The sequence below is a fragment of the Petaurus breviceps genome, unplaced genomic scaffold, assembly GCF_028583685.1.
Source record: "Petaurus breviceps papuanus isolate PSGF00001 unplaced genomic scaffold, PetGlider_PUasm1.0 91041, whole genome shotgun sequence".
Lineage (NCBI taxonomy): Eukaryota > Metazoa > Chordata > Mammalia > Diprotodontia > Petauridae > Petaurus > Petaurus breviceps.
This window is the reverse complement of record NW_027187400.1, coordinates 4,715,421-4,738,123: the sequence shown is the minus strand read 5'-3', so window position 1 is coordinate 4,738,123 and position 22,703 is coordinate 4,715,421. Positions and strand designations below refer to the sequence as shown.

The following is a 22,703-nucleotide window of genomic DNA, read 5'->3' as shown; positions in this document are numbered from 1 at the left end:
AGGCATTTATTAAGTATCTACTGGGTACCAGGTACTTTGTGTTAAACACTGGGGATTCAGAGAGGCATAAAACAGCCCCTGCCCTCAACTAGAGCTCAGTCTAGTGGGGGATAAAACAACTACACAAATATGTAGAAGTTATATCCAGTATTAATTGGGAATAATTAAAAGAGGGAGGTCACCCATCTGCAATCATTTAGATCTTAGAGGAGATGGGAAAGGCTTCCTGTAGAAGATGGGATTTTAGCTGGGACTTAAAGGAAGCCAGGTGACTTCTGAGTCATGTGAACAATAAAATGGCAGGCTAGATATCTTCTCTGATCCCCAATATCTCTTAAATGTCTCCAAAACAGAAATTATGTAACTCAGATAAATCAAATTCAGCAGTCTAGGATACCCATTCCCAAAGAAGGCAAAAAATAGAAAAAACCTGAAACCCAGGAACTAAGGCTCACTGACCCTGAGCTCACTCAGCACCCTCTCCCACCTCCTGTGCTACCAGCAATGAGGCTGAAGTAGCAGACCCAAGGACATGGTGCAGGCTTATATGAAAACCCACTCATGCACCCTCCGTCTCCACTCCATGAAGCCTGAAGGAAATAGCACAGCATCCAATTGGGGCCTGTTCTGACCATGCAAAAGTCAGTTGGGGCAGAGGCTAGAGAACCATGAATTGTCTAGTGTGGGAAGAGGCAGAGACACTTTGATTCAGCCCCCAAGGAAATCGCCATCAGAGAGGATGGACTCAGGAAGTGAGCAATAAGGAAAAAAAAGGGGTGGGGAGAGACTGAAAGTACCAGTGAATGTGAACAGATGAATCAATAGGAAAAATGAATGACGGAAGGAAATATGACCTCCAGATCTAGTAGAGTTCAGGCAATTATGAATAAATACTGAAAAATGAAATAAAATGATCCAGTACTTGACGAGACAGAAGATCTTGTGGAGTCTAAGGAGAACATGGAACCACAAGATACTTCCGAAGTGGTTTAAAAGAGAAATGAGAACATTGAGAACAGCATTTCTTGTCCTGCTCAACAAAAATAATGAACAGAATAGAAAAACTTGAACCAAAAATGGCAAGCCTCACCAGAGAAACAAAAGATAATAATAGGTTGGGTGCAAATACACAGAAGTAATGGACAACCCAGAAAAAGAGAGGCAAAAAAATAACATTAAAAGAAAATATGCTTGGGGTGGCTAGGTGCTGCAGTGGACAGAGCACCAGCCTTGGAGTCAGGAAGACCTCAGTTCAGATCCGGCCTCAGACACTTAACACAAAACTAGCCATATGACTTGGGCAAGTCACAACCCCAACTGCCCTGCCTTCTACCCTCTAAAAAAAGCAAAAAAAAAAAAAATGCTCACTAAAGCAAAACACTGATCTTGAAAACAGGATACAATAGGACAAAAAACCTTAACACCATAATGAAGAAAATAATAGGAGAGAATTGTCAAGAATTTCTGAACATAGGGGCGGCCAGGTAGCACAGCGAGTAAGAGCACCGGCTCCAGTGTTGAGAAGACCTGGAGATCGAATCCTGGGCTCAGACACTTAGCACCCACCCAGAAACACCTGGCCGTGTAACCTTGAGCAAGTTACTTAACCCCAATTGCTTAGGGGCGGCCAGGTGGCTCAGCGAGTAAGAGCACTGGCTCCAGTGTTGGGATGACCCGGATCAAATCCGGGCTCAGATACTCAGCACCACACCCAGAAATAATAACTGGCCATGTAACCTTGAGCAAGTTACTTAACCCCAATTGCTTTAAAAAAAAAAAAAGAATTTCTGAACATAGAAAATGGAATTCTAATTGAAAAAATTGACAGATTGTCTCCAAATCCCCCCCCCAAACTGTGCCCAAAGGGCTATAAAACTCTGCATACCCTTTGATCCAGCAATACCACTACTAGGTCTGTATTCCAAAGAGATCCTAAGAAAGAGAAAAGGACCCACTTGTTTATTTATAGAAGCTTTTTTTGTGGTGACAAAGAATTGGACAGGGATGGGAAATTATGGCTTCGAGGTCTTCAAGTGCATCCCTTTGACTGAATCCAACTTCAAAGAACAAACCTTTTTTTTTTTTTGAGGGGGGAAGGCAAGGCAATTGGTGTTAAGTGACTTGCCCAAGGTCACACAGCTAGTTTTTTTGTGTTGTGTCTGAGGTCGGATTTGAACTCAGGTCCTCCTGACTCTAGGGCCGGTGCTCTACTTACTCCGCCACCTAGCCGCCACTTCTTAATAACAGGATTTGTTCTGTAAAACTGGGATTCAGTCAAAAGGTTGTGCCCAAAGACCGAGAAGGCCACATGTGGCTTCAAGGCTGCAGGTTCCCCACCCCTGGAATTGGAAATAGAGGAAATGCCTCTGATGATTGGGGAATGACTGAACAAGTTGTGGTATATGAATATAATGGAATACTACTGTGCTGTAAGAAATGATGAGCAGGTGGATTTCAGAAAAGCCTGGAAAGACTTACATGAACTGATGCTGAGAAAAATGAACAGAACCAGGAGAAGAATGTACACAATAACAACACTGTGTGATCGATCAACTATGATGGATTTTAACTCTTCTCAGCAATACAGTGTCACCAAGATAATCTAAAAGACTCATGATGGAAAATTCCATCCACATCCAGAGAAAACTAGGCTGAATGCAGATTGCAGCATAGTATTTTCACTTTTTTTTGTTTTTCTTTCTTGTGGTTTTCCCCTTTTGTTCTGATTCTTCTTTCACAACATCACTATTGTGGAAATATGTTTAACATGACTGCATATGTATACCCTATATCAGAGTGCTTGCTGTCTTGGGAAGCAAAGAAGGCCAGGAGGGAGAAAAATTTGGAACTCAAAACTTATAAAAAATTAATGTTTATAACTATCTTTACATGTAATTGGAAAAAATAAAATACTATTTACAAGAAAAAAAACCTAAAAACAAACAAGAAACAACCCCAAGGCAGCAAACCCAAGACACATAGTGGTTAAATTTAACAATTCAATTGAAAAAGAAGTTCTGCAAGCCATTAGGAGTCAGATCTTCAAATATAATGTAAAGGATATTTGAAGAATGCAAGGCTATTCCTCATCCACTAGGAAAAAGAGAAGGCAATGGAATAATGTATTCTGAAGAGCATTGGAGCTCAGGATGCAGCCCAGGGTGACCTATCCTCAATATCTGAGCTTATCCGTACAGGACAAAATATGGGCATTCAATAATAAAGAAGATTTTGAAACATTTTTTAGAAAGAAAACCAGAACTGAAAAGATTATTTGCTTCTTGAACACTTCAACAACAGAATTCAGAAGGAGTTAATAGATGCAGATAGTAACAGCAACAGAGCAGAAAAATCAATGTGACCTCTTTCTACATGGAGACAGGTAAAAATCTGGTAGTGGTAACAGTGAAGAGGCAGACAGGGACATCATGGAAGGTATTGTCGCTGACAATAGGAGAATGCTGCTTTTGTAGGACTACATTAAACACAGGAGGTTACCTGAAAAGGAGGCTGGGGGAGCAGGAGAATAGAAAGGAGTGCTGCCAGGGTCAAAACAAGGGGCAGTAATGAGGGAAATGTGACCTTTGTGGTCTGAGAAAGAAAAGAGCTTATAGGACAGTGGGTAAGCAGGAGGAGGTAAAGACTGAAAAGGGAGGGAAAGGAAGGAGGGTTTATTTTGGAGATGTGGGGAGTTCCATGATGCTTCTGGGGGTGAAGAGAAATGAAGATCTTGCACTAGATAAGGCCTGGGAGATTTGGTCCCCAGAAAAGTCTACTTGTTCTGAGATGGGGAAAGAGCTGGAATCCCTGGTAACACTTGAAAGAATGGAAGAGCATGGACATAGGGAGATTTCCAGGCAAATGTAGGGAGGGGGGAAAGGTCAACAAAAGAAGAGTGCAGAGCACTACCATAGAGCACTGTCTCTCTGACACCTGCAATAACTGGTATTATTCTGAGAGTGAGGTATAATGAGAAAGAGGAATCCATGAGAAAAGCCCTACAAGGCAGAAACAGAAAGTACCTAGAGGACAGAGCTGTGGTGGCAAGCACCCCAAGCGTCCTCAGGGTTTGCCGCCAATACAGGTTCTTGGATCTGCTTTGATAAAGGAAAGCAACTCAAAATGGGTTAACAAGCTTACTTTAATCAGTCAGACATATATCGTTTACCTTGTTCAGGGGAAAAGGTCAGCACCTCGAACTTCAAAGTACACAGACAGAATTATCAAGACAGAAACAGATCTAGTAGACAGATTTCAAACTGTCCAACCATTACATCCATACCCAGTCAACATCTGGGTTTTCTCAAAGGGGGGGTCGTCCCCCCTCAGGACAACGGCTTCCCAGAATCCATATCAAATCACAGAACACTTCTCAAAGTGAGCCCCCAAACAAAGCCTCACTTTAGGGCTTATATAGCCTTCTCCTGACTCAGAGAATGTAACAACCTTTTGGACCCACTGGCCAATCAAAAAGTATCTACTGAAAAACAAGCCTCCCACCCCAGGCTCCAGGTGCACTTTAGCCTAGGGGCAGGGAAGATCTTTAAAATTTACATTCCCATTACAAGAGCCTAGAATGGATACCCTGGAAGCTTTGATTGTACAAAGACCATAGAGAAAAGACAGACCAGTTGATTATAGGGGTCATGAGTCAGATAATGAAGGTCTAGACAAAACAAAAAGAGAAGACAAATAATAAAGTGAAATAAAACTTTTTTGGAAAAGGGTGCAAAAATTGAAATTAAAAAAAATAATTAATTGGACTAGCTGAAGGGGTGATAACTTGATTAACTGAGGCAAAAAAGAGGGGGAAGAAATCATAACCAGATAAAAGCAGGAGAATGAAACAAAACTCTTAAAAGACAGTAGTAAGAAACAAAAAGACAGAACCAGGGGGATAGGGAAGAAAGCCAGTAGGAATAGGGCCACCTTAAAAAAGAGATTAAAATAGTGAAAGGAACATAACCCAGAAGATGGAGAAAAATCATTATTATTATTAAAGTGAAGTGAGTAGAACCAGGAAAGCATTATACACCATAACAGCAATATTGTAACAATGATCAACCTTGAAAGACTTAGCTACTCTAATAAATACAATGATCCAAGAGAATTCAAAAGGATTCACAATGAAAGATGCTCTCTAGAGAGAACAGTAATGAACCCAGTGCAAATTGATACATATTTTTTCACTTTTTCTTTTTTTTTTGCAACATGGCAATATAGAAATATGTTTTGCAAGACTTCATATGTATAATTGATATCATATTACTTATCTTCTCAATAGGTGGGGGAGGGCTGGAAGGAATTTGGAATTCAAAAATTTCTTAAATGGATGTTAAAGTATAAAAAATGCTAGCTATCATTATTATATCATAGTATAATGGGCACTGTAACTTTGGTCTTCCTAGTTTAATGTGTACTTAATCAACATCCCAAAACCACCCTATGTAAGTTCATTTGCGTAGTAGGGAATATATATTTAAGGCAGGGAGGTCTGTAATATTCATGTTTAACCTGTTCTAATATCTGGCCGTCAAAATGCATACTTAGTTTCATACATGGCAGAATGGTAAGTGAATTAATTAGGTGACCTGGGTTTTAGTGCTAGCTTTGGTACTTACTGATCTCGGGCATGTCATTTCTACTCTTATGAACTAAATATACTCCTTTAAAATATTTAAAAAATACTCTAAAATTTTAAATAAAATTTCTTAGATGATTTCTAAGTTTCTTTCCAGTATTGAAATCCAAATTTACTAGTGTATCTGAGACATCTAGAACATAGCAAAGGTGGGAAGCAAACTTTGTTTGTAATTCTGTGCAGATTTGGAACTGAAGGAATCTTAAAGGTTACCTAATCCAACTTCTTCATTTTGCAGATGAGAAAATTGAGGCTCAGAGAGGTTTAGTGACTTGTGATTCCAAATATAACACTTTCCATTGGCCTATGCTGTTTGCTAAAGTGGTGGGGACTGACTTCCCCATTCCCCGTGTTGTGCCACCTAGGAACAATTGGATTCCTAATCCACATATAGAATTCGGGTCCTTGGCTACATTAACTACCAAGGTGCTTTGCTTTTTTATGATGTGGATGGCTTGGTTTTGGTTCAATGAAAGAAAACTATTACTATAATCAATAGCATATCTCTTTCTGCTAGCCAGTCTGTTGCTTTGGCTGTCTACACCTCTGAAGCCATAATTTAATAAGGGAAGTTATGGGGGGCATCGAGGTGGCAGAGTGCACAAAGCCCCGGGTCTAAAGTCAGGAAGACTCATCTTCTTAAGTTCAAATCCAGCTTCAGACACTTAGCAGCTGTGGGACCCTGGGCAAGTCACTTCACCCCGTTTGCCTCAGTTTCCTCATCTGTAAAAACGAGCTGGGGAAGGAAATGGCAAACTACTGCAGGATCTCTGCAAAGAAAACCCCGCGATTAGGCTACGACTGAACAACTGAGAACTGGGGGTGGAGGGGAGCGGGGGTGCCCTGCCCCATGTCACACACAGAGCAAGCATCCCAGTAGGGACTTCCGCCTGCCTGACTGCACGCCAGAGGCATGACTGGTCCTCAGTCACTCGGCTCCTTCCCACACACAGTGACACCCCCAGCCACTCTGGCCCCGGGCTTCCTCCCCACCCAGTCCCCTGGAATGCTGAGCCCCTCCCCGAGGACAATGAGGACTTCTAGGGCGGAAACGAGGCGACAGACAGATATTTACATCTGGGAGGGGGGCGGGCGGGAGCTGCCCACACGGGGCTCTCAGAGAACAAGGGTGCTTGATCGGATGGATACGACGGACCTTCCCTGTGGAGGCCCCAGTTCCGTCTTACGCAAAGTAAAATCGGGGTTCACAACGACCCCACAGGCCAAGAATCTAAACCCCTCCCAGCATTCGCCCCCAACGCGCGTTCTTACGTCACGTGGACCGCCGGGAGGGCGTGGCGCAGAGGGCGCATGCGCGCAGCGCGAGGTTCGGGTGCGCACGCAGCATTCTCCTCCTTTTTCCCCCCCACTACCCCTCCCACCGCGGCTCTATCCTCCTGCCCCTCCTCCCTGTCACTGGTCGGCAGGTACCCTTCCGGCTGGAGATCCGTCCAGATCGACCCCGACCCGGCCAGGTAGCCCTCGCCATGTCGTACGGGCCCCTCGACATGTACCGGGCGGCGGGGCCCTCGGGCCCTCAGCCCCGGGACTTTGACAGCATCTTCAATACTTGCTGCGGCCACATCCAGAGGATCAGCTACGCCAGTGAGTGGGGGCCGAGGGCTGCCAGGCCGGGGGGCCCCGAGGGCGGCCGGGGAGGGGTGCGGGCCTGGGCCCCTGCCCGCGCACCGACCTCAGTGGGTGTGGCCGTGGGAGGACTGAGGGCGAAGCCGGGTCCCCAGTCCCAGGTCCAGGCCCTGACTGCCCGCGGGGCGGGGCGCCGCCCCAAGCCCCCTTCCTCCCTGCCTGCTCCGCCCTCCGCCCTTCCCTGGGTACCCCCTAGTGGAAGTCCCGGAGGAGGACTTCCCTCCGGCCACACTAAGGGCTTTATCTCTAGCTCTAGAGCTGACCTCATCTCATTGATCGGCCTCTCAGATCCCACATTTTCCAGGTGGGGAAACTGAGGCCCAGAGAAGGGAAGGGCCGAGGCCAAAGTTATACTGGGAGCAAGTGTCAGAACCAGTCTCGCTCCAAATCCAGGGTTCTGGCCGCCCCAGCCTGCTTTCCTAGGCTCATAGATGCCGTGACTTTGAGTCTAGTCCTGGGGGCTGCCTGACTTTTAACCAGTCACCCAGTGTTTCTACATACAGCCACTCTCCTTTTCCCTCACAACCTATTCGGTTCAAATTTTGTGTAATAGTTTGACTTCCGATTCTATAATTCTCTGTGGTGCTGAACCAGTTGGAATTCAGCTTAAATGTCAATTAAGGTGAAGTGAAGGTTGTATGACTTAAAACAGCCAGTGAATTTCAGAGTCGTAGAACTGGTCGAGGAGTGCAGAGGCTATGGGTTTCTGAAGGGAGCGGAACATGACTTATTAATTTCCCTTGGCAGCCCAAAATTCAAGGAGTACAGCTTGTCTTATTAATCTCCTCAGTGGCCTAAGATTCAGAGATTTCTTCATAATCTATCTAGCTAGACAGCATCAGCTAGTATTTAGTTTTGAGAGGTCTTAATTAGCTGTTTCTTGAAATGAATTTCATATACCAAGAAGTTTAGTGATTGACTCCACATCACATAGGAATATATGTCAAGCTACAATTAGAGGTAGTGTTGTGACCTATCTTACTTCCTCATTAGGTAATCCATCCCTCATGTGGGGGGGGGGGGGAAGGGAGAGGGGATATAACGATTTAAAAGTATATACCTTACCAACACCAGGTCAAGTAGCATCATCTTTGTACATAAAGGTTGGTACATTACTTTTATGTGTTTTAGTGATTGGAAGTATATTCCTAGACTACTTAGTAGTAATTGATCTTGAGTGATTATATTTACCAATTAATATTAACAGCATGTTAATAGTGCTTTAAGATTTGCAAAATCCTTTCCTTACAACAATCTTGTGAGGAAACAAAGTATCTCCACTTTCTTATATGTTGCAACATGATCTCAAACCTGAGTTTTCTGATCCTGAGATCAGTGCTGTTTCTACTAAGTCATACTGAAGTTTAAAGAACTGTGTCAAACTTTACTTTGTATTTAATTAGTTGTTGAAAAAACAAGAAACGATATGCAGTAGATGGAAATTCTGTGAATCAAATAAGGTTAAATCAACTAAACTCACTAGTTGATTTTCCCAGTTTTATTTACAGATGGCTGTAATACAAGTTAACCCCACAGCCCTGTTACAGGGTTCCTATATTTCAACATATGCAAAGTACAGCTCTCTCACAACTTAATAGATAGTCCTCCGAAGTTACCGAAGCAGAAAAATTCATATTCCTGGGCAATCAAACTTACCTGAAGTGGTCCTTGGACAGTAAATAAATGATCCCTAAGTTTGTACTTGAAACTTAATTTTATTTGAGAGATCTCCTTAAGTTTATATTCTACTAGCCTAGCCTTTGAAAACTTGGGATCATCTCCATGCCATGATGAGACACTGGAAGATGATTTTAGTGACAGGATGCTATGATAAACTACTAATAACTTTCATTTATACTGCTTTACTATGATAACCCTGTGAGGTGTACAGTGCAAATATTATTCCTATTTCACTGATGCTGAAATTGAAGCTCCGCTAGGTTAAGGGACTTGACCAACCTCACAGAGCTAATAAGTGAAAGAACTGAGGCTCAGACTTCAGTCTTCTGACATTTAAATCACTTGCTTATTTGGATGCTGTATTTTTCTTGTTCTTGGTTTGGATATCCCGTTTTGTTTCTCAGGGGGAGAGTGGCAGGATTTGGTTAAAGATGTTTAGTAAAACAGCAGATATAATTATTAGACTAATTAGTTTTCATTGGAGAAGATTGACAAGCAATTAGTAACATTGTTATCATTTCTTAATTAACAATATTAGAGGCCCATAAATGTTACTACTTGAGGTGAATGAGTGGAACTTATTTCTTACTTAGAACAAATTTGAGGATGGGAATTCTTTTTTTCTCCAGCTTCTTCTTGCCAACTACCATTCTAGGATCCTTTTACTTTTCTCTTCTTCTGACTTTTAACCCTCATCAGTTCTGGCTGAAGTGTCTGTCCTGCCTTGCAGCTCTTTGTGGAGAATCTAAGATGCAATTCAAAGAGATGAATTAGGAAGAATACCTTACCTGTTTGCTTATTTATCATCTGGTGACATTCACACATCCCAAACCTCTCCAAGTTTCCTTGTCCCACTATGCTCACTATATTACACTTCAGTGAAATGAAACCATGATACTCAAAAAATCATTTTTTGTCCTTTGAATTGGATAATAGGAAAAACAGAAGACATTGTGCCTACATTGCCCATTTCTAGTTTTATTAGAGTGAGACAGCATTCACATTTAAGATGTTTGCAGTTACAGTAACACTGTTAAATCTTTTTTCTGGTAATTTTAATTGCAGTTTTTTTTTTAACTGAAAATGCAGTTTTAATTTCCATGCTGGTATATTTGTAAAATTGCAGGGTCATAATTACTGCATATGTTCTTGTCTCCATATTCTGACTAATGTACTTTAACTTTTTTCTTAAGATACTGAGTCATCTGGTGGTTCAGATGCTGGAGAGCTGTTGTCAGTAACTTTCCTATCAGTGGACTTTATGTTTTAGATGGATCAGAGTTCATTTGGAAGCTGTTATTCTCTGAAGCCCTGATGTTGAATTATAGGAAATATATTCATTTTAGAACAGATATATCCTCATTTGAATCATAGGATATTAGAACTGAAAATGTTCTTAGAGATCATCTAATGTCATTTTACAGATAATTGAAACTGTGACATCAACCGTTTTTAGACTGCCTGATGATTTTATTCTTAGTCTTTCAAAAATTTTTAGCCAGCCCTTGCTTTGAATAAGATGTTGGTGATAGAGGAAGTTAAGATGTCCTCAGCCCTAAAATACACATAAATGGCTTTAAAAGGAAGGCAGCACAACTGAGGAACTTGCCTGTGTATTGGTTTGGACCATTTGGTTTCTGATTATCAGGGTTTTTTTTAAAAATAGGAAATCCGGTGACAGGATTGTTTGGGATCATCTGATTTCTGATAATCAGAGTTTTTTGTTTTTTTTTTAAACAGGAAGTCCTGACCATTAGCTTGTAATAAGTAAATCCAGAATAAAATATATCCTGCAGAATGCTTTCAGTTGGGTGGAGAATAGTTGTAGCTTTGTAAATTTTCTGATTTACTGCAGATTAATCAATCAACAAGCATTTATTAGGGCTTACTATATACTAAGCACTGTGTTAAATGCTAGAAATTTTTTTTTTAAATAGCAAAAACAGCCCTTTCCCTAAAAAAGCTTGCATTCTAATGGGCAAGGCAACATATACATATGTAGGTGTGTACAAGATATACACAAATTAGAAGTGAAGTCACTAGCTGCTGGGGACATGGGAAAGTCCTCTCAAAGGAAAGGGTCCTTGAGCTGAGCCAGGGATTCTGAGAGGCAGAAGGAAAAAGCATTCCTGGCATCGGGAATAACAGAGCGTAGAGAGAGCACCACATGTGAGAAACAGCAGGTAGGCCTGAATCATAGATTCATAAAGTTGAAAAGATAGAAAGAGGCCAGAGCAACTGAGGGTTCTAAATAGTTGATTCTGATCAAGACTTGTCCATTCTTATGATTTAATATGAGCAAGTGTTTACTCTGGCTATTTCTCAAAAGTCTGGTCTTGTCAACCCTCTATTCAGTAAACTCCCCTGTTGCCTCCAGGAGCAAATACAAAATGCTCTGTTTGGCTCAAGGCCTCCCTCTTCAGTTTTCTGGCACATAGTAGGCACTTAATAAATGTTTATTGAATGAATAAATGAAATATGTATGTCAAGGGAGAAAAAGTTCTTTCACCCCAACTAGCAAGTGACCCTATGCATTCTTTTCTATATAAAAAGCCTAGTACTATCCTTTGCACACACTAGGCAATTAAAAATGTTGAATTGGAGAACAACAAAACCACCCAAACCTGCCATAGTTTCAAGAAAGGGATCTAGAAAAGCTCAAGATGAAAAAGAACTTCATAGCCATGTGTTCTCACTGAGAACATGCAGAGTTGCTAAATATTGTTATCTTCTCCCTATTCTGTAGAACCTCCTTTATTCTGTAGAATAAAGCTGTGCTTAATAGGTGTTAATTATAAACCATGTGAGCTATTCGGATGTCTTCTTTGGTTCTGAAGAAAGACTGCTTCCTTCCTTCCATCCGTCCTTCCTTCCTTCCTTCCATCCTTCCTGGGGTTTTAAGCAACTTGCCCAGGGTCACACAGTTCTCTTGACTCCAGGGCCAGTGCTCTATTTGCTTAGCTGCCACCAGCCTGCTTTTTTTTGGGGGGGGTTTTCTAAACAAATGTTTTATTTGGAAAGTCATTTGTCCTTCATGCTTGAAGAAGACCAAAATGACATGGTGATGTTAAGGTCAATGTACAATGTGCCATAACTGATCAGACCATTATGAGCTTGGAAGGCTCTAGCACAGGTCAGGCACAAACAGTCTAGATGAACATTTTGGAGGGAGACCTCTCCAAATTTGCACATCTTACATTTTGTTTCTTTTGAGCTACTGCCATGCTGGGTCGTCCTGTGCCGGTATCTCCCATGTCTCATAATCAGTAGCAAAGCTCTTCAAAGAGACCTTGAAAGTGTCCTTGTATTGTTTCTTCTGGCAACCATGTAAGCACCTGCCTTGTATGAGTTTTCCATAAGATAGTCTTTTAGGCAAACATACATCTGGCAGTTGAATAACATGGCCAGTCCATCGGAGTTGGGCTCTCTGCAGCAGAGTGTGACTACTCAGCAGTTCAGCTCAAGACTCAGGACTTCAGTGTCCAGTACCTTATCCTACAAGGAGATCTTCAGAATCTTGAGTGCTTCATCCAGGTTTCCTCTTGCCTGGTGGAGAGCTTCTTTGGCAGCATAAGCCGAATAGCCCATTTCTTTCAAAGAGTTTATGTTATCCAGTCTTACTTTTTCTCTTTCTTTATTTGGGCAGTTTCCTCTCTTCCGTCGGTAATATGGGTGGTAGCATGATCTACATTCCCATCACAAGCCCTCAAGCCAAGTCGAGCTTCTTGATCAGTAAATCCTAATTGTAACAAACTGAATTTTTAGAGGATCTATAGACAGCTCTTCATAGAGTTGCTGTGTCTTATTGAGATATACAGAAGCCTCCTCCCCATTACCACTATGATAGTTTCTTATTCCTTGAAGCAAGTAAAGTCTTAAAAATAGTACCTTCTCTCTCCCATAACTTCTTTTTATATTGACTAGTCTTTGGTGGTTTTTCCCGTAACAGTTCTTAAAGCATTTCTGGGCCACATTCAGTTTTTTTTCTGCATCAAGGCATTCCAGCTGTCCCAGACGGAAGTAACAGCACACTGTATCCAGCTGAAGCACTGCATAATTATCTACTATATCCAAGAGTTCTCTGCAACATTCACAGAAGTATTTGTCAGCATCCAGCAGACAGGGCAATGCTATTCCATATTCTTTCCTTTTCATGATACCCCATAGCTGACATGAGGGCTTTTTTTCTCCTGCAGGTATTTTGATGGATCTGCCTGTTTGATTTGCTGTTTCTAAGTATGCAGTTGTTTCAGGATCCACAGTCTCAGCTCTCTGTGCCAGTGTTTCTAGGCCTCTCTTTGTTCTTTGCATTCTCTTTTCCTTTTTGTCTTCTTCATTTTGCTCTAGTTCTTCCTGAAGATTTCTTTGTGCATCCTCTTCTGACTGCTTGAGTTCAATCACCAAGGCTTTCACATTGTGTGTAACCCCTTGCTCTTCCAGGGTTTTCCCTAATTGAAGCTGCTTCTTATTTATAACTATTTTAATGGAGTTTTTTTGAAATCCAAAGGTTTCAGTTATTTGAGATCTCAATTTTTTGCCAGTGATGTGCAGTTTGGTTTCCAACAAGGTTTTCTTACCTTGGTTTTGGAGGCAAGAATAATTCAATTGTAGCAACACCTGTGGTTTTAAAGTTTTTATTTTCCTGTTCCACGTTCAATTGCTTTACATCGTATTTCTTCAATAATTTTTTCTATTTCATTTTCACAGCATTCTAGTTTGTCTGAATATTTCTTTGCAAGTTTCTTCAATACCAAACCAACTTCTTTGTTCTCAGTTGTATATGGAGGTTTCCAAAGTTGAATTTTGTCTTCCCTTAAGAAGTGGGTCAGTTTTGCTTATAGATATTTCTTTTGTGCCATCCCGGGGCGGAGCAGCCTTTCCTGGGTAACCAAGAAGAAGGGGCTGCATGTAGGGCTCGCTCCCCATAGAGACCACCCTTTTCCTCCGTGCGTGGAGAGTTGGCATAGGGAGAGAAAGGAAGTCAGGTCTGGTTCGGCAGACAAGAACCAGGATGAAAGAAGGAAAAATGGACGCACCTCCTCGTAGCCCCTGTCAGGTGAGGAAGGGAGGAGTGCCCAGACTGCCCCGCCCCGCCTCCCGTGGGATTCCCTCGGAGTTACCTTTGCATCCCCCAGCGACAGCCCCAGAGCCCCTCACACATCCACTCCCCCGCAGCGACCCAGGGGGCAAAGAAAGCCCAGCCGCCCCCCAGTCCCTGGAGGCTCCCAGGAGGACGGGGCGCGGCCGACGCCGACTCCAGGGGAGGCAGGAAAACAGGCCGGCCAGCGTCGGCCCCTCAGCCCCCCTTAGCTCTGCCCAGCCCAGCCCTGGCTGGGCTGAAGCCTCACTCAGCCAGCCAGCCGGATTTCTTGATAGGAAAATCAAATCATATGAAATCAGTTTTAAGGTTTCAGAACTGAAATTTTATCCTGTGTAGCTCCCAATCATTATTATTGGTAAGGAAGCTGTGGTTCAGAGAAGTGAAGTGAGTATGTCAGAGGTGGAATTTGAACCCAGTCTTCCTGATGCCTTCTATCCACTGCCACACAGCCTTCTCATCTATCAAATGGGGACAACCTCACAAATCTCAGAGGGGAATTGCAGGGAAAGCACTTTCTAAATCTCAAGATTTAAATGCAAAGGTCAGCCACTATTTGCTTGACTGCTGCTATGGCTCTGAGCTATCTTTTGGGTGGGGTACTTCTCCCTGCATCTGAGCTGGTTGTAACCCTTCTTCACTTTTCCATTTTCTATCATGATTGTAACTTTCCATCAGTACTCAATAAATTTTTTGTCTTTTTTGGAGGGGAGGAGGGGGAAAGGCAGGGCAGTTGGGGTTAAGTGACTTGCCTAAGGTCACACAGCCAGTAAGTGTTAAGTGTCTGAGGTCAGATTTGAAATCAGGTCCTCTTGACTCCAGGGCCTGTGCTCTATTCTCTGCACCACCTAGCTGCCCCAGTACTCTATACATTTTTGTCCAATGTTTTGGGAGCCTTCTGGTTTTTCTTTTTGTTTTTTTAATATTTTACAGACATTAGACCAGCATTCAGGCTGTCTCCTGGAATCTCTTGCTATACTTAGCACATATCTTTTTTTAGAGTTATATATGTTCCTGATGGGGACAGCCAGGTGCACAGTGGATAGAGCATTGGACCTGGAGTCTGGAAGATCTGAGTTCAAATTGGGCCTCAGACACTAGCTGTATGACCCTAGGAAAGTCACTGTTTGCCTCAGTTTCCTCATATATAAAATGAGCTCTAGGGGCGGCCAGGTAGCACAGCAAGTAAGAGCACCAGCTCCAGTGTTGAGAAGACCTGGAGATCGAATCCCGGGTTCAGACACTTAGCACCCACCCAGAAACACCTGGCCGTGTAACCTGGAGCAAGTTACTTAATCCCAATTGCTTAGGGGTGGCCAGGTGGCTCAGCGAGTAAGAGCACCGGCTCCAGTGTCGGGATGACCTGGATCAAATCCGGGCTCAGATACTCAGCACCACACCCAGAAATAACTGGCTGTGTAACCTTGAGCAAGTTACTTAACCCCTATTGCTTAAAAAAAAAAAAATGAGCTCTAGAAGGAAATGATAAACTACTCCAGTATCTTTTCCTAGAAAACCCTAAATGGAGTCATGGAGAGTTGGGCATGATTGAAAACAATAGACAAACAATACAAAATGTTTTTGATGTGCTTTATGCTTTTCTGGCGTATGTCATTGCTGATAATACACCTACCATGAATCTTCCCATTACCTTTTTGTCACCTATAATTTTGATTCTTCTGAAATCATATTGTGCTCAATTGTTTGCAGTCATATAACATTTCCATTGAAAGCACTACACAGTTTCCCATATGGAATCCAGCTGATTTTATCTCTGCTGTTCAATTCTGGGTGCTAATAATTGTCTTTTGGTAGTACCTGCACAAGCTGTGTATACTAATGAACTTCCTGTCCAACTGCATGTCATAATCTGGGCAATTTACATTCATCATTCAGTTGCTTTTTCTATGTAAATTGTTAGGCTAATCTCTTTAAAGTGACCATAGACCTCATTGAAGAAGCCCTATGATATGGAAACGGGCTTCCTTCAATTAGCCAAATGTTATTCCCAAATGAGAGTATCAGGAGAATCTCACCATCTATAAAAGCCCACCCTTTTATTTGGACTCTGACCAGGTAATTCTCTACTGTGCTAGTGAACCCCTTTGATGAGCCTACATGTCCTGTTTTATGTCTCATTTGATGGTCACTTTATTGAGAGCGCACCTCTGTACCTCTTCATGGTTGTACCTGTCAAGGTACAGTCTTAACATATGTACAGAGGATGCTTGTTGAAAGAAAACCTTTGAGGCTTTTTGTTTGACAGAGTCCATTGCTTTTTCGTAACCAACAAATAATAAAAACATGAGATTTTGTGTTCTCTGTACCTCTCGATCAAGTCTGAGATTGTGGAGGTGTGTTCTGTTTTAAAAATGGTTTTACCTTTCTTGGGATTTCATCAAGCATACCCTTATACTGGTTAGACCATTCTCATTGTTTGTTTTTTTGTCATCTGTTAGCAGTCAGTTATTTTTTTTTTACTTTTTTGTTTATCATATTCATTTCCAAGCGTACTCCTTCCTCTTTGTATCCCTTCCCACTCCCTGTTAGGAGCCTTTCCTTGTAGCAAAGAAAAGCAGTTAAGTCAAACCAACTAATACCAGTGACCAAACCCATAGTCTTTTAGTTCTCTAGTAAAGGGAAAACACTCATTTGTTAAGCCCTACTTTGCACCAGGCACTGTGCCTAGCACTTTACAAATATCTCATTTGATTCTCCCAACAGCCCTGGAAGGTAAATGCTATTATTATTCTCATTTTATGAATGATGAGATGAACTGTGAGAAATGTCCTTAGTCTAGGAATAAACAATACTCATTGGAAAGCCAGGAAGGTTTTCATTATCTTTATTTTACATTTATTCTTTCTGAATGGGTAGCCCCCTCAGTGGAGACACTCTGGGGGTTCAGACAAATGTGAGTCCTTTTATGCTGCTTCCATTAGAATTTCCCACATTGTTCTCCATTGACTAGGTGCAGCCTCCCGAACTGTCCATGTCATGTTCCCCTCAAACAAAACGTCCCTTTTCCTGGGCTGCCCTGTGCATGTTACTCCTTAACGTCTCCCTCCTCCTGCGTCATGTGAAGCACGTTTGAAAATGGTGGCTGTCTCCTCCTGTGGGGTGTGTAAGTTAATGTGCATGAGGCTAATTAAGCATGCATATTAGTAAAAAGTCAGTGGCCATCCCTTGACCCTGGTCAGTTTGAGCAATTTCAGACTGGGCCTCCTTCAAGAGGAACTTAGAGATTTCTTCCAGCTATATGATTGCATAGAGTCGCTGTGCTTTTCCTTCCCTCATCCTGATTTACACCTTCCTGCATGTCCTGTGTAACATCTGTCTTTGCAGCATCAATTGTTCCTATGGAATCTGTGGAAACCAAACTATTAGCATTTCTCACAAAACTGAGGCAGATAGAGGTAATGTGACTTTCACAGAATTACATAGTAAGTATCTGAAGTCACATTTGAACTCCAGTCTTACTGACTTCAGGTACTCACTGAGCCACCAGCTGCCCCTAGGCGGGGTTGGAAGAGGAAGAATGGGAGGTACATTTCCTTATTCATTCCCTGGGACTAGTATTAGTCAATAGAATTACATACGTAGTGTTCAATTTTGTTTTAGTGTTCATCTCATTTACTGTATTGTAGTCGTTATGCACATTATTTTCTTTCTCTTTATTTCATTGTTTATCATACAAATCTTCTGATCTTTCATATTCATTGTTTCTTATGATATAGTAATATTTCATTAGATTTTTATACCACATTTGTTCAGCTGTTCCTATGTATTAATTTTTAATACATCTTAAAGGGAAAATTCCCCCAAAATGGGTCATTGGTGATATTATTGGTGAGCATGGGTGATATTGTTACTCAAAAGAAGCTGATTGAGAAAAATATTAGCAGCAACCTATCCATGTGCATACTCAGTCTCATCTCTATAAAATCTTTTGAGCCATTTCATAATAACTATTAATGAAGGGATATGAACAACTTTCAAAAGAATTGCAAACTATCAACAATAGCAAAAATTGCTCCAAATAATAAATATGAAGAATTCAGAAAGTCCATAGAAGATTTGTGTGACTGATTTTGAAAGAATCAAACAGAATCAAGAATGTAGATGGAAAGAACAAAAGGAACAAATGAAGTTATGATAACTAAGTTGACCCCAGAGTTGAGAAAATGCATCTCTTTCCTTTCATTGCAGAGGTGGGGGACTATGGGTATAACTTGCAACTACTGGAAGCTGTGATTGAGGTTGACTAGTTCTGCTAAGCTTATTTTTGTTCTCTCTCTTTTAATCTTTATTACAAGGGATGACTCATTGGGTAAGGAAGGGAAGGGGGTTATATACTGAGTCTTCTGCAGGGATTTGTTTTGCATTTGCATTTTTGTAGCATCATCAGGTACTAAAACGCTTTGATTTCTTAATTTTGAGCACTATTTTTTACTACTTTCTCTCTTCAGTTGAATTTACCCAATAGCAAGGTATATGTTGATTTAATTGAGAGAATCTTGTCAGACTTTTCTTAGTTTCTCTCCTTCATCCTGGGTACTACTTGTGATGAACAAGTGACCCATGAAATGCTATTTCTTCTTGCCTATGGGAGCACAATGGAAGCAACCTCATTAGCAGCTTGATTTGGCCCCTGGGGGAGAACCTGTGAATTTTCTTTCCTCTTTGCTTCGGTATACCTTCTTATTTCATTTAGAGCAAGAATGACAATATGGTTGTGGGAAATTCCTCCAGTAATTAATCAGTCTTTGGACAAACATTTCAACGTTAAGCATCAGTGAAACATCATGGACTCTTTAAAATAACTTGTTCTTTTCTGTCGTGCTATCGAAATGGAGAAAAAGCCACACAGAACCAAGAGTCACTTTATATCTTTTACCTATTTGATGGGTCACAATGGCCAAATAATTTATTGTTTGTGGTCAGCCTACTGGTGATCATCACTTTTGTCTTTTGCCTATCTTGGTCTTGGGCCAGCAGACAATTTATGACCTGGGACCTTTCTCAGAGCCTTTCTGGCTTACTATAAAAACTATCAGAGCTTGCATGCACTAGCATAACCTCTATACCACAAGAAGCATCAAAGGAGAACTTTTGTAGAGGGAGCAATTGTTACTGTTATATATGGCATTTTATTGGCCATAGAAAAGTATTGCTTGTCAATATATATGAATTAGCCTGTTTTTGGTAACAGAAGGGGATCTGGGCACTTTAGCTTGAAGGTAGTATCAGGCAAAAAACAGTGACCTGGTGACCCCAAATTCTATAATTTTGAAAGATATTGAACTATAAAATGAATTTGTAGCAGCAGAAATTTTAATTTAGTTAATGAGTAATAATTAGCATTTATATTGCACTTTAAGGTTTGCAAAACACTTTAAAATATTATCTCTTTGATCTTCATAACTCTAGAAGGTAGAGTCTATCAATATCCTTGTTTTATAAATGAGGAAATTAATGAATTAAATAAATAAATTGATTAAATAAAAAAATGTATACAGACAGTATAAATGACTTACCCAGGCTCACAAAGGTAATAAGTATCAGAGGCAGGATTTAAACCTCGTCTTCCTGACTCCAGGTCCAGCACTATCCATTGTCTCATAGCTCTGTTTGTTGCATTCAATTCTGCTTCCCTCCAGCCACTCCCACAAGTCACCCATTAAGCCACCTGGAGTTGAGTCAGATTTTAACAATGATCCAGAAAGGATGGGAGAGAGACTGTTTTAGAGTTGTGTTGTAACATGAAGATAAAATATGGCTTATCTGTGCAGAAATTTTTCCTTCCAAGTGTTCTTATATCATGGCCAGCTGTCACTACATTATACTTTAAGATGCTACCATTTTTCAAAATCCGTGCTTTTGTTGGTGTGGATACTCCCATACCATCTGTCAGATTACAACCTCTCTACAACTCAGGAGATTGTCTTTGAGAGTTACTGTGGCCAAAAATTTCATTATCATGTTGCCAACTGAGTGATGAGTTCCTTTTAAAATTAGCTAGACTGGTCCTTAGGTGACAGACAAATAGTCTGTCAAATGGGCTTATAGTGAAAAGCCATTTCAACTTGAATAGGACCTGCCAAGGTTTATCCTTCACATACAGAACCTTGGAGAATCCAAAATCACCATGATACCATGATGAAGCATTGAAGGATTCCACCAGTTTTGTGCAGTTGGAACTCTACAAAAAAAGAGTATAGTCTGAAAATACCTACTATTTTAGGGGGAAAAATCAAGCTCTAGACCCTAGAAATCTAGAGACTTGGGAAGGGTAAAATTTAACCAGGAAAGATAAGTGTAGAAAGAAGGACATTTAAAAAATAAGAATACTGCATCTAGTTCAGAGCTTCTTAAATTGTGGGTCATGACCACATATAAGATCGTGAAAAATGTGGCAACAATAAAAGATTTGTGAACACACAATGACCAAAAAATTAATTCAGAATCAAATGCATAATGAATTCAAGGTATTTCTGGCAGGGCCAGTGCTTGTTGCACATACAGCTTCACTGCAGCCTCAGTTCTGAACACAAAGCATGCACACTTTGAACTGCGCAAGCCCTCAGACCATGCATTGGCCAACAAATGCTGCCTAAACTAAAAGGGGTCATGAGTGGAAAAAGTTTAAGAAGCCCCAAGTCAAAACTTGATGAGGAAGGCGACCTAGTTATTTTTTTATTGGTCCTCATTGAAATTTGGAATCATAAGGTCCCTGGCAAAGTTGACTTAATCCTCAGCCCATGGTAAAATGAAGCGCAGTGGGTCTGGGAGAGTATTGGTGAAATCTTACTTTACATCAATGAACAGTGTCTGTGGGACACAATTCATGTCTAGGGAGGATATAGTTATACTATGAGAGAAAAAGCTACCTCATCATTAGTTTGGGATAGACTAGATTTTCCCAGGTTTTGATCCCAGCATGCTTTCTCATAAATAGGTTTTTGGGAAGGTATGGAGAGATAAATAAGAGAGGTATAGGGCATCTGTGATGCACTTTCTTCCTGTACCCATCACCTCATTAAAAATATTCCTCTTTTTCTTTTTTTTTTCCAGCTGCTCAGATCAAGAATTTGATGAGCCAACTGGGGACTAAGCAAGATTCTAGCAAACTACAGGAAAACCTGTGAGTAATTCTGTAAGAAAACTAAGGCTCTTGAGACCCCTTGGTCCTTCAGGGCTTACTGAAGCTCAAGGCTCTTGAGGTCAGGAGTAGAGCTTGTGGAACGTTAAGGTCATAGCTGGATCTGGTATAGAAAGCAGCAAAACTTAATGCTAGGAGCTTTATACTTCAAGCATCTGTGATTTTCATTGTAGTGAGTACTTTTCCTGTTGACAGAGACCCAGAAATCTTCAGTGTTGTAAGACACTGTCTTTGTGAGTTACCCCTGCTGGATCACCTGATAGCCAAGTTTCTTTGTACCTACACAAAGACACACATTTCTAAGCTCCAAACTGAAGCCTTTCTAACTTGCTAGCACCTGCTATAGCTTCTCTCCTCTCCCCATCTCCCAACAGCCTTCAGAAATTCCAAGTCACTTCCATAGCACCAGAGTAGAACTTTAGTGGAAGATCATAAACTTCCCTAACCTAAAATCTCAAATATCTGACTTACCTTCTTCTTGAGGCAGTTTAGCATAGCTTTTAGGGGAAGTCGGAAAGGGACCTCTCCTACATTTGCAAATTGCAGTTAGGCACAGTGGACAGAACACTGGTCCTGGATTGAGGAGGACCTGAGTTCAAATCCAGCCTCAGATGCTTACTAGCTGTGTGACTTTGGGCAAGTCACTTAACCTTAATTGCCTCACCCCCCCAAAAAAATTGTAATTAGGTTAGAATCTTTATTGAAATTAATCTTATTGGTAGTAAGTGTTCATGAAAGTTTATAATGGGAAACCAATTCCAAACAATCTGTTTCATAATATTAACAGTACATTTATTTTTAATAGAAATATTTTTTTTAAGCAATCGGGATTAAGTAACTTGCTCAAGGTTACACGGCCAGTTATTTCTGGGTGTGGTGCTCAGTGTCTGAGCCCGGATTTGATCCAGGTCATCCCAACACTGGAGCCGGTGCTCTTATTCGCTGAGCCACCTGGCCACCCCTAAGCAATTGGGGTTAAGTAACTTTGCTTAAGGTTACACGGCCAGGTGTTTCTGGGTGGGTGCTAAGTGTCTGAGCCCGGGATTCGATCTCCAGGTCTTCTCAACACTGGAGCCGGTGCTCTTACTCGCTGTGCTATCTGGCCGCCCCATATGTATTTATTTTAAATAAGGGCCACATTTTCCAGCCCATCTGTAAACTTTTATTTAGCTACCAGATCTTTAAATGTGAAGGAGAGTAATGTGAAATCATCCTGGAAGGTAGACTGGGACCAAATTGTGAAGGATTATAAAGGCTAAGCTGAGAATTTTCCAAGTTAGTCTCGAGTCACAGAAGGTTTTTGCAAAGATAACGGATGGGATCACTCATCACTATGTTTTAGGACTATCATTTTGGTAGATGTGTGGAGGACAGATCAGAGAAGGGTGAAACTGGAATTCAGGAGACAAAGTAGGACCTGATTGTAATATCCTATGCAAGAGCTGTTGAGGGGAAGAGTAAGTGACTGCTGTAAG

At 41.3% G+C, this 22,703-nt stretch overlaps 3 protein-coding genes and 1 pseudogene across 3 annotated transcripts in view; 2 read left to right on the top strand and 2 right to left on the bottom strand.

Annotated features, from left to right (window-relative positions):
- The window catches only part of PPP1R8 (protein phosphatase 1 regulatory subunit 8), a 373,418-nt gene that overhangs the window by 308,161 nt on the left and 42,554 nt on the right, over positions 1-22,703 (top strand). The window lies entirely within an intron of this gene.
- WASF2 (WASP family member 2) overlaps positions 1-22,703 on the bottom strand; it is a 343,739-nt gene that overhangs the window by 292,721 nt on the left and 28,315 nt on the right. The window lies entirely within an intron of this gene.
- The window catches only part of STX12 (syntaxin 12), a 33,070-nt gene continuing 17,358 nt past the window's right edge, over positions 6,992-22,703 (top strand). The window contains exons 1-2 of the mRNA XM_069079045.1: positions 6,992-7,246; positions 21,141-21,210. Coding sequence (XP_068935146.1) covers positions 7,129-7,246; positions 21,141-21,210 — 188 coding nt within the window. The 5' untranslated portion in view covers positions 6,992-7,128. The remainder of the gene's footprint in view (positions 7,247-21,140; positions 21,211-22,703) is intronic.
- Positions 7,487-13,980, bottom strand: LOC138153937 (NEDD8 ultimate buster 1 pseudogene; annotated as a pseudogene).